At 39.0% G+C, this 12,553-nt stretch overlaps 1 protein-coding gene across 1 annotated transcript in view; it reads right to left on the bottom strand.

Annotated features, from left to right (window-relative positions):
• The window catches only part of slco3a1a (solute carrier organic anion transporter family member 3A1a), a 37,344-nt gene continuing 24,791 nt past the window's right edge, over nucleotides 1-12,553 (bottom strand). The window contains exons 3-10 of the mRNA XM_044356362.1: nucleotides 7,887-7,985; nucleotides 7,527-7,799; nucleotides 6,031-6,195; nucleotides 5,742-5,940; nucleotides 3,642-3,810; nucleotides 2,932-3,104; nucleotides 2,745-2,809; nucleotides 1-1,826 (exon numbers count right to left, since the gene is read on the bottom strand). Coding sequence (XP_044212297.1) covers nucleotides 1,474-1,826; nucleotides 2,745-2,809; nucleotides 2,932-3,104; nucleotides 3,642-3,810; nucleotides 5,742-5,940; nucleotides 6,031-6,195; nucleotides 7,527-7,799; nucleotides 7,887-7,985 — 1,496 coding nt within the window. The 3' untranslated portion in view covers nucleotides 1-1,473. The remainder of the gene's footprint in view (nucleotides 1,827-2,744; nucleotides 2,810-2,931; nucleotides 3,105-3,641; nucleotides 3,811-5,741; nucleotides 5,941-6,030; nucleotides 6,196-7,526; nucleotides 7,800-7,886; nucleotides 7,986-12,553) is intronic.

Genomic DNA, 12,553 nt, shown 5'->3' on the forward strand with positions numbered 1-12,553 from the left:
TTTGATTTCTTTTCTGAAAAATAATTTATTGCCAGAGTAAAATAAATGATATGTTGCCATACAAAAAGTGTAAGAAAAGGGACAATGTCAAAACTGTAACTGCAGAGAGATCAGTAGAGTAACCGGTCGTATGTGCCGAGTCGCTTTAAAAGAGTTTTTCAAATAGGTATCCAGGAATAAATTCAGTGTGTTCTCTTTGTCTGACCTTGCACACACACATCCTCCTGTTGCATTTCTGTAACATTTATTCCAGATATGACAGGCCTAGCTTGAAGACAAGGATTGTGTTTCTTTTCTGCAACATCCTACTTCCACTGCTATGAGTTGTCCCAAATCTTTTTGTGACATCAGACACACACACACACACAAATCTCAGACAGTTAGATTAGATATAATTTCAAATACAATCTAATAAAAAATTCTGGGCCTAATGAACAAATATATTACTCCTAATCTCTTTTACTTGAATGTCAAAACACATACAAATATTACTCTTTATTTTCTTCTTTGCTCTTCCACTAGGTGCAAAAGTCAAAAGAAAATATAATTAACAATCTTTTTTGAATAATCCCTTATTAAGACATATTAGACTGAATAAACTCTGCAGATGTAAAAACAAACATGGAAATGACACAAACTGCTATAATGAAAAACAAACCTGCAGTCTGACACACAGGACTAGCAATAAAGACGACGTATCAGATATGAATTGCACATTTGCACCTATGAGACGAGACTTCAACAGTCTAGTCTACGCAGTATCAAAACAGTGCCTATGATCCAGCAAGAGAACATAAACTCAACAGTGCATGATGACATGAAAAACACTATCTTGTTTTTAAGTAGACTTGATTTTCTGACAGTTAAAACATCTAATAGGCCACTAAAATAACCCAGTCAGGGTGAAGAAACCGGTCTTGCATTACTGTAATAAAATGCAATTATTAGTCTGTAAACACTTGGCAACTTTTAAATATGAATATATGAAGAACCACCCCAACTTTTTTTTCTTTTAATTCATAAAAATCTCACTTTAGAGAGACAGACAGAACACACAGTGCACTGACTGTAAGGAAACTGTCATTTTTCACACGCGCACACACACACGTCACTGGAATCATGACAGACCTAAAAGAATATGGCAACTATACTTGAAGTAGCATCGTGTCCACTCACTAATAATCAACTAGGACTGAGCTGTAAGTTGTCTCCTACCACCAAATCATTGCAGGAATTCGCCAGCAACACTGGAAAACACCTCGCTCATACGACTAAAATGGACCCTTTCAAAAGTTTATCGAGGACGTGGAGTGCAGAGCGACGGCTCCTGTGACCTGAACGGGGCCATTAAATACATCGCCTTTATCAAAAAACATTTTTATTTTAACCTCTCGAGAAAAGAAGAATAAAATCATAAAATGTTCCTTTGAGAGAATAAGAATGTTCTGTATTGTCCTTTTCTTGCTTTATAAACTATAAAACTGACTCCATATTTTCACAAAACTCATGTTCCTCTAGGCTATATATAAACTTTGTCCTGTCCACTAGTTTGGGGCCGTCTGTGAGAGAGGGGTAAAACTCGGTTGGCGTCATGTGGCACTCGTGACTTTTGATGTACTTCTTGTAGTTCCTGTGTAAGCAATACCATGTGGTGGTGTAGAGGAGGAAGGCGATGCCTTTGAGAATGATGGCCAGGCTCACATAAAGGTGCCTGTAAGCTACATTGTCATACAGCAGGCAAGCACCTTTATCTTCGCAGTCCGAACTCCAGAAAAGGCAAGTAGAGTCAATCGCAGCACCAAAGATCAGAGGAGGGGGGATGAATCCTGCAAAATGGAAACACTTAGTGAGCCTCTTTGCACACAAATTACCTCAAAGATAAGAAAAAACTACTTTATGTGCATTGTGGGTGAATGCCACATCATCAGTAAGCTTTTTATTTCCTACTCTTTCTGTTAGAGTGACGTAACATGTAACGAGAACTGAACACAGTCTTGCTACAGTAATCTATGCTCTACAATTACGCATAGTTTTAAAAGTGTTAATATTTTATTGACGTCAACAAATCCCCTGAGAAGACCAAAATCAGTTTGTCCATCTGTTAATACTTTCTGACTTCTCTCTGTGGTTCCTGCCCACTTGTTCCTACTGAATGTTAACCTTTAAAAACGGGTCATAATATATAGATTAATTTAAAAAAAAGACTGTAATTTCCTTAAATAGTTGGAAAATGTAGTTTTTAGAAGCTGTTACTCAAATAAGAATAAATAGTGTATTTGTAGGGACTATTTTCAGATGTGCATTAATACACATTTGGTGCTCTAGCAAGTAGTCTAGTGAGTATTTATGGCAGCAGGGCGGTGTATGACTCAAAATAAACCACCCATGTGCTCAAGTTCATCGTGATGAAGGAACATGTGTGGCTCATTGATGTGTTTTTAATAGTTTTGGACAACAGTGGAGGTCTATGCCTGTAGCACACAGCTGTATCAGACTTAGATCATGAAGGCAATACTAGTTAATTCATTGTTGCTTTTGGTCTTTTCAAGGGATTTGTGGAGAGCAAGAAAAATATAGAATATCACCAGCCTCATCTTTAAATGTTTATATGCTTCTTAACACAAAAGCAACTTGAAATTCAGGAGAAAATGCAAATGTTACACAGTGTTCTTTTGGAACAACTGCAGCAGCAGAATATCCTATAATGATTTCAAGTCTGATAAAAGGTCAGAAACAGCTCTTACCGAGGAGTCTGAGCAAAAGAAACAACACTCCAAGTGCGTATGATTTCAGCTCAGGGCTCACGGTCCTTCAAGAGAAGCAGAGAGATTATATTACTATGTTTTATTTTTCAAAATGAATTCTGCGCATGAACCCATCTATTCACACATGCTTCTTCTGAGACTCATGTATCTATATCCACAAACATACCTGATTAGTATGATAACAGAGGGAGTCTGAGCCATGGCTCCAACCAGGCTGCAGGCGCAGATCACACACAGGAAGATGAGGAAAGCCTCCTGGCAGCCCGGGGTTGGACATTTTCCTGGAACCGCCGTGGCAAATTCACTCTCAGCAGATATACAAGAGCACCCCGTCAGGTTCTGTGACCAGAAAAGGACGAGATGGTTGACTGAAGAACTATTTAAACAATATGTAAATCCAATTATAGAAGAAACAAGTTAAATCTTCTAATTTAACATTTGGATAAATGTGTGGAGGTAAAGCTTGGTATCAACACAGCTGAACATATGATTTGCACTTAAAAAAATTTAATTTATTCCTACAAATGCAGCAGTGAGACAACTGGCAGTAATAGTGATATTTTATGCTGCTGAGCTGAGAGCAATTCTCTCTGCAAGTGATTTGAATATACAAGACATTAATCTGCAGATTCTCCTGCCTGTGATAGCTGATGACAGAACTATGAAATACTAGACTTTTTTTATTTTGATCTAGGCAGACTTTAAAAAACACAGTATATACAACACTTTTAATAAGTTAAAAGGAAAGTTTGTAACATCTGTCATTCATTTGGTCTACTATGGTAGATAACGATCCTTCGCAGAGATTGTGATTACATTTTTCTTATGTGAGATTACAGTTTCTGATCTATAACGAGACAACCGTAGGGTGAAGACCTGAGAGATGCTCGACGAGGTAAGCGTTCTCCCTGCTCGGGTGCAGCCAGCGAAGCAGGCAGACAGGTAGGTGACACCGTTGGAGCCGCACACGGGGCTGATGGAGGAGGTGAAGCAGTTGCACTGACTGATGCACTGAGCTTCTGGTTTCTTGCCCACCTGCAGCGTCCTAAACAGAGACACAGAGGAAGCTGAGCATCCATCCCCACTGTAAACACCAACTACATCTGCACAAGCAATGCACAAAATCCAAGATGCACTGTAGTAGAAATACAGCCCTTTATCAGTCATATTTTGGGTCTCTTTCTCACTTTTAACCAGGGTACATCTCCATGGAAACTGCACTGCACAGCTAATCTGCTCAGGAGTAGGTCGAGTTCAGGCTATCAAATTGAGAACTAGTAAAGGCCGGTCTGCTGCTCAAAAATCAGCTCTCTGGAAAAATAAAAGTGGCTATTTCTACAGGACGCACAAAATTACTGCATTCACATTCAAGCAGCGCGAGATAAAGGCAACAACAGGGTGTCGAACCTCAAAACAGACCTCAAACTGTGTCTGTAACAAAAAGTACGAACATGTCAAATATTTTTTTACTGCCTTCTAAAGATGAGAAACTTTGGACTCAAATAGATCTGAACTTCTTTCTCTAGCACAAAAAAAGAGGCTCAGGGCCAAAATAAAAAGGAAATGACAACAGCTTTATTGATCTATGGTGGCCTCTGATGAACTGCTTGTCCTGTGATCTTCAGGTAAGTGACCTCATCCTGACATTTTTATTAATACTATGTACTTGTACACTATAAAAATTGAGGGATAATGTATACATGTGTGAAAATGTGTCCTTTTTATAATTTTTACTGTGAGAAAGCTAATTATGCCCCCTTAATTTACTTTTTCCCTCTTGTAGCTCAGGCTTATGATGTTTGATATTGTTGTGTTGAACATTGTTGTGATGCTTTAAACACATTTAAATTCTGTCAAGTACTGAAAGTTGGCATGTCTGGCCAGACTGTTTTTCTTCTTTACTTATTCTTAAACCAGAAATCTACTGATTTCAATCATAGTCTCAGACTATTTTTCGTATAACTGCTTGTGTTTAAACAACTTTTACTATTTGAGAAGTTTGGTTTCTTTTGTTAAATGAAAAAATCATTTTGGGAAAGAAAAAAAAATGTTCCAGTGAGTTTTGTTCTTCTATCAGTACAAAAATTACTAATATTGACAAATTTTAAATTTCCAGCTCTGGACAATAACAGGCTACAATGAATGAACAAGTAGTGACAAAATGAGTGAGAGTATAATATTGTGATCCACCACAACTTATAAAACTTAACACATGTTTCTGTCTGTGTTTAAAAAAGCATTTGGAAAAGGAGCCAGTAGCTAGTTGACCAGTTCATCGATATAAAAGTGAATGAAATGTCCTGTTGTATAAGTGCTCTATAGCGATTATTACACCCTTTCACAGGTTTGAGTGATTCAGTGAAGTCCTCTGCATTCGTATTCAGCCTGTGCAGCCCGAAGAACACGAGGCCACTTTATGAATAGAAAATCTTTTTATAGACTCGATAAGATGACACAGAGTTGTTTGAATAAAAAGTAAGCCCACTGTGCCCCAATGACCATCAGTGATATGAATTTTTATTTACGCATTTAGACTCTGCAGTTCACCTCCAGTAAAGTCCTCTAACCTTGGCAGCAGAGTTACTTTTCACTGCTTTATTGCTGTTAAACATAAATGTTATAAATCAATTTCTTATAGCAGGTTCAGTCTGGGGAAGACTAAAATGTCAGGAGTATACATTAATATAATAACACATTATCTGTAGTTTATTGCCTATAATCTGGTCTGATCTTTCTCTGGTGAATCATGTTGCTTTTTGACAGTGAAATGAGCCAATTTCCTCCTGCGGACGACCAATTCCATCTTATGTCATGTACAATACTTTGTTCCTGATCTACAGATGTTGCATTTGATTGGTTAGTTGTTACAAAAAAAAAACCTAACCTAACTCTAAAATAACACAATTATGTTGCTACTCGCTTAATAGCAATCGACTTCAAATACAAATGTCGGCCATAAATTTAAGCTTCTAGTACCTGTTGCTGTATGCGACCGTCACTCCTGCAACAGGACCCGTGTCACAACCCAGAAACAGGAAGGAGACATAGCAGGCAGTGGAGATCAGGTTGACCAGCATGGCCATGCGAATGGCTCCCAGTGCCGACAGGTTCAGCTTCTTTACCAGCAAACCGCCCATGAAGATCCCCAGACATGCACATGGAATGGCTGTCATACCTTAAAAAGTAAATTGGACAAAACATGTTTATCATCCTGGTTTACAAACGTGCATGTCCATGCATATGTATGTTTGCTCTGAATACAGACCTAATAGCTGGTTTGCTGAGGTGGTGGTGAGGTTGAACTGCTGCTCAAGATACTTCCCCAGGAAGGCTGCGAAGCCAGCCACCACAGCGATCTCCATACAGGCTGCCAGGATGATGCAGGTGAACACTGGGTTTGACAAGAGGTGCTTGGTCACCTTTGGGATCACTGGTAGACAAAAAAGAATGAGGGAGGACAACCATTATTATCTTAGCATGCAGGTTAGTCTGAGAGCTCAAAACACTGCAGCTTAATAAAACATGCAAACAGACAAAACACGACCCATGAAAAAAAAACATCTTTTTTGACAACTTCACTAAATATAGAAACAAACTGAAACAGAACTGAAACTGTTTTTTGTTTTAACATTGTGCTTGTATGATTCAGCAATAACGTATATGGTGTTCTGGTAAATGTTGCGTGTTCATGCTAAGTCATGGAGTACTATGATTGTTAACTATGATTATCAGTTTTGTGTGATGCGTGGGAACTTTGTTGTGTAACTTGTCTCAGTTTCTTTCTGTGCAACATGCAGCGTTTTGTATTTGCTTGTTTTCTTTATTTGCAGAGTGATTTGTTGCTGCACACTGTTGTCAAATTGGTGAAAATGTTCTCTTCATTTGATTGTGTTTTATCTATTTGTGTTTTGTTTTTGTTTTTTTTGTTGCATGGGCAACCGTACTTTTATGTCTTTGGCACCTGTTCTGATCACATTTGATTAAAGTAGTCAAGCACCCCCCGAAAAATAAAATGAGTAATAAATAAATTACTTCACAATTTGTGCTACATCTGTGCAAAACAGACACATCTGAGTGATTCAATAACAAACAACTTTAGGCCAATTTCAACAGTATCAATCTAACAAACTATCATTTTAATTCTCTGTGTTATTCAGTGGTAGAAGAAAATTTCAGATCATCTACTGAAGTTAAAATAGCAATAGCACACTATAAAAACACTCCATCACAAGTCAAAAAGTACAGAAGTATTATCAGCAGAATGTATTTGTATCAAAAGTAAAAGTACTTATTATGCAGAATAGCTCAGTGTTGTCAGTGTTGTATTACTGCATTATTACTGATGCATTAACATAGAAAATGTACTTTCATGTTGTTGTTGATGAAGGTGAAATTTTAAGTGCTTCATATATTGTTTGGTAGTTTCATCTATAAAGATGCATAATATTTCTATATTTTGATAAAATCTAAACAGCTATGCAGTAATTACAGCTGTCGGATAACTGTAGTGGAGTAAAAATATTAAGTTGCAAATAGTGGAAAAACTAAAGCATGTAAAGGAAATACCTCAAAGTTACATTTAAGTACAGTACTTGAGTAAATGCACTAGTTACTTTCCAACACTGTGGTTCAATTAACTAATATAGAAAAAATGCAGTATTTATAAATGTATGCAACATATTTGTAAATGTTTTACATGTACAGAAAATCAGTTTTCATTGCATGGAAACAGTGCAGTATGATTGGATCTTGTGTGCTCACCCCTGAGTTGCTGACAGCAGGTGGGGCTGTTGGCAGGCTCATGGTTGTGTGCAACCCCATTGCTGGGCTTTGGAGTCTCATAGTCTGCAGTCATAGATGGAGGAAGCATAACTTGCTCACTGTCTGCTCCCTCCTCTCTCTCCTTGTTGGGCAGTGACTGAGGGAAGCCAAACATCAAGAGAGCCGAAGAAAAGAGTAAGGCACCACACAGCAGGAAACCTGCCCACCAGGCCCCGATCCATCGCGGGTCGTCTGGAGTGATGTTGAGCTTACCTGCAGAGAGGCACAGCAGAAGTCAATAACCCGCATGCACAGAGAAGCACACACAATAATGCAACACTGCAGAAAATTTCAACTCACTAGTGTCGATGAAGATAGCATCCACATAGAACTTAGTGCAGAGGGAGCCGAGGATGAAGCCACAGGCGGGCCCGAACACCAGCGTAGAGAAGAGGATTCCTGTACAAAAAGAACAAATATACATAAGTTTAGACTAATTTCATTCACTTTTGGAAACACTGACAATTATATTGACCAAAGCAACCCAAAAATGCTTTAGTTATGTTATTTATTGTGTACAAGTGCCCGTGCACATGGATTTATGGGACACCAAAAGTACTGTTGCAGTAGTGAAATGTTTTGCAGACAAGAACAGGACTTCTTACATAACAAGTAAAGAACATTGTCTCTTGTCCTGAGCTCTACAAAGAAATTCTATCACAAAAAAAGGTTTGCTTCCTGAAACACAGCTCAAGTATAATACTGCTGTATACAGGAAAGCTCCGACTATTGTTAATCACACTTCACTTTGAATTTGAAACAATAACTTCAGGACCACGCCAGAGAACGCCTTCAGTAAACAAAAAGATGTAAGCGTGATCTCTTGTACTACGTGCAATCAATTTAACGAACAAACAGCACTGAAATGTTGGGAGATTTCAGTAAAACGAATCAACTTTTGCACATATATTGCTGTATTGCTCAGGATTTGTGATACGTGTTGTGTGATGTTTATTGTTTTTATTATTTTTATTGTCTTGAGACAAGGACAAATTTTCTGCGTTGGTAGAACAACATAGTTTTATTCTATTCTGAAGGCCAGTGTAGCATGAAACAATGTCACGACTACAAAGTCAATATAAAAATCAGAATTTTATAATGAATACGATCAAAAAGCCAGTTTTAGAGAAATGTATCAACATCCAGGAAGGTTTTGTGACATTCTGGATGAAATGTAAGTTCCCTAACTTGTCATTCTTGGTCACTTTTATGCGGCTTTTTTCCCAGAAGGTAGCGTGTGAAACGAGACAGCAAACAGGGAAACATTTGGACTGCCATGATGCATCAAATCAAGCAGTTAATACCACAAGGCAAGTACAGCAATGGTGGCAACAGACAGACAGACACACACACACACAGTGACTGTGCTTGTTATGACCACATGGCTCAGCCCTGAACACACTGAACAAACAGATACACACCAACACACACACTGTGGATGACACGCGACAACAGAACCAGTTGTTTTCTCCCAACCTGCTCTAACAGGCAGCTGGGAGATAAAAAAAAAGTGGAGCTCGATCCAAAATCCTCATTTAGAGCGCTGTCAGCGGGGTGAGAGTCCGGCACAGTGACTCAGACTGCAGGCACATAATGAAGACACAAAGCTCAATTTGGGAGACAAATTTCTCCCTGACTGTGTGTGCTGTGATCTGTGGATTTATCAGACTGAGCATGGAGTGTATCTGGGACACAGTGACAAAACCAGATCCCGTTTTAAGTTTGACCACTACTCCTCATAAGAACAGCAATGCTAGCACCAAAAATTGCCATTAAAATAAAATGAAATCATCTGTTATTCCACTTCCTCCTCCGGCACTGCAGCATCAGTAACGTCTCCGTCTACTGGCTGCAGGTTGACCCGAACATCGCTGCTATCGGCTCGGCATCTCCAGTAAGCCTGAAAGATGTTGTTCAAATGCCAGGAGCAGCAACTTAATGAACAAGCATGGAAACTGTGACTAAGCTGTGTATGTATTTGTGAGTGCTGAGAGTGAAATCATGGTCTACTTCCTGCCTTGACCACCCACATAGGGAAGGAGTCAAAACATTTACCTAACTGTGGCCTCATTCACATCATATTTTATTCTTCACATAAAGGAAATGGCTCACAGATTCATGAGGTGCAGCTCTGTACGTAAAACGTGGTATAAACAGAGTCAATTACGTGAGATTAGGAGTGAAACGAAAGAAAGGGGCCTTCACGCTGGGATGAGAACATGCTTTTTTTTCTCAGACATACAAATGAAACTTGTGGTTGACAGTCCGACCAGCACGGAAGTGTACAAAGATACAGATGTGTGTCCATGAGGCGCCAAAGCACAGCAGGTTTTACCTCTTCCTCTTGCTAAGTGTAGTGGTTTTATAATATGAAAATAAGGCTGACAAAAATGCTAATGCTAATTTCTTCTGCTGACAGTTTAAAATAAAAATATGAAATCAAAGTTTAAAAAATTAAGCTCAAAAAGCAGCGCTTCACCACCTTTAACCCTCACAGACTGGGGGATTCATAACACAAACACATGCAGACACACAGGAAAGACTTAGGCTGTGGAACATCAGGGAGTGTTTACCAGACACCAATGAAACTGTGCAGTTTACCAGCACTTTCATGGAGGAGGGCTGCAGTCGCTGTGTAACTAGCGAATTTGCCTGTGGTGTTGCAAATGAGGCCGGTGCACTCTCTGTTTCGAGTGTTTCCTTAGAAACTGAGTGTTGTCTTCTCATAGCAACAACGCCACAATCGTTGTCACCACAGGAAACCTCAGAGAGGAAATTCAGTTAGTGAAGTCACCTTCTAGGACGATGACGGCTCACTAGCCCACGAGTCCACGACCGCTGAGAAGATAAATGTTTCCATTGAGATCCGTGCTTACCCCCGGCCGCTTTAAGAAACGCTGTCTCCTTGATGATAACATTGCACCACAGAGTGAGACTCGCATGTGAAAAAGATCACTAATCTATGAGGGACCATGCCTCCTTATCAATCTGCATCGTAACAAGGGGGCACGTGATTTTGAAGTTGGTGATGATAATCTCCTCATGAAAGATGAATATTTTTGATCTTAAGGTCAAAACCCTGCAGAAGAAAAGCGTGCAGCCAGTTGAGTCTCTCACAATGGCATTAAACTGGCATGAACACGAACTGGGTCCTGTAGTCAAAACATAAGCAAAGTATCAAGTTCAATTGAAGTTGGATTGAAGCATCAAGTTGCTTCAATCCAGTTTTTTTCCTCCCCTCCACCATCCAGAGCCTAATCTGCTTAATGCGAGATGCACAAGATAAAAACTCTCAGTCTTAACTTTCTGTCTCATCATGTCCAGTTTGGCTTGAAGGAATTCAACATTTAGTAAAATATGATTTCTTGCCAAAAGTTAGATGAGAAGGTCAATACTTAAATGAACACAGATGCAGGTGAAAATTTACTTTAAACTAACTTTGGTACTCTGGCTGGACGACGATATTTTTGAACAAATACCTTGATATTGATATTGTGATATATACAATATTGTAGGGATGACTATTGGTGCTTTTACAGAATATTTACACAATGAGATTTTTGATAAATAATCGTCAGTAATGTGGATATAATGAGTAAGTAGGTATCATTTTACTGTTATGCAGCCTTTAAAACCAGGAAAAAAAACAACACTTGTGTCATATCACAATATTACAATATCCAAAATCTAAGACGACATCTAGTCTCTTATCACAATATTGATATAATATCAATATATTGTCCTAGCCCTACTTGGTACAATACCTCAAATGGTTATATTGTTTATTATTGTCCCTTAGAAATAGGATAAAATACATAATAATTTCAAAAAAAGACATGTGAGGCGATGCTGCTAGCCTGGCTCTCTCCAAAGTTCAAACAGTACAGTTACTAGCACCTCTAACATGTCATAAACAACAATTTGTGGTTTAATAGGGAAGTGATGAACAACGGTTTAGCTGTCCGCCTCACTACCTCTGTGCTGTGGAGATGCTGCACATACTCTTCAGTGTACAGACAGGAGCAGAGCAGAGGAGATGAAGAGCATGTGACCATAAATTAAGAGTTGATCTGCCTCATGTGAAGGATTCCCCAGGGCAACAGTGACAAGCTTGGTTACTTTTATTACAAACTTGTATTCCCCATCCACTTCTGCGCTGTGTTTATTCTTTCTCCTAATCTCATTTCAAATAACTGACTCTGACTGTGACTGGAGACCCTTAGTTGCTCTTAGGTCAAAGATAAAAAGACAACTGTGCCTGTACAAGCTGGAACGGGAATGTTTTTCACGACAGGATTAAGCAGGAAAAAAAAAAAAAAAAAAAAAAGAATACCTAAGCACATTAAATCTCCATGAAGGACAATACACGACCACAGCCGCGGGTAATCTTTGTAACACACTACTTTTCCAAACTGCCTCTAAATCCCTTTTCCCTTGCAGCAGTCCCGTTATGAGATAAGTACAAAACAAACTAATTTGTTCATGTTGTAGTTTGCCCAAGCCTTTTAGTATCCTGTGAATTATACTCTCAGGGGAGCATGTCAGACGTAATTCAATAACAAAGCTCGACTCTAGTGTTTTTGTCTCCCTCTAATTTGTTTAGAGACCAATAGAAAAGGCTGGGAAAGCTACTGTCCATGAGGCTTGTCCTTTCCGGATATTAATTAACACGCAGATGCAGCCCACATCCGACTGGCTACACGCTTCCCCTTCAAAGAAGACACGAGCCATATCTTTTTATCATGAACAAACTCTTGACTGGAATAAGTATTTCACATGTAACACTTGTGGTTTTGAAAAAAACAAAAAAGTCCTTGACGTCATGCTATGTATTTTCACACTTCTCACAGCCTTTCCACACCAGTGCTTGACTGTAAACGAGCACTTCCATCTTACAGAATCTCATAGTGGTTGAGCTGAAACATTATGCAAATACTACTGTGACAAGTTGGGCTGCACCCTTCATA

The sequence above is a fragment of the Thunnus albacares genome, chromosome 7, assembly GCF_914725855.1.
Source record: "Thunnus albacares chromosome 7, fThuAlb1.1, whole genome shotgun sequence".
In the NCBI taxonomy this organism is placed as follows: domain Eukaryota; kingdom Metazoa; phylum Chordata; class Actinopteri; order Scombriformes; family Scombridae; genus Thunnus; species Thunnus albacares.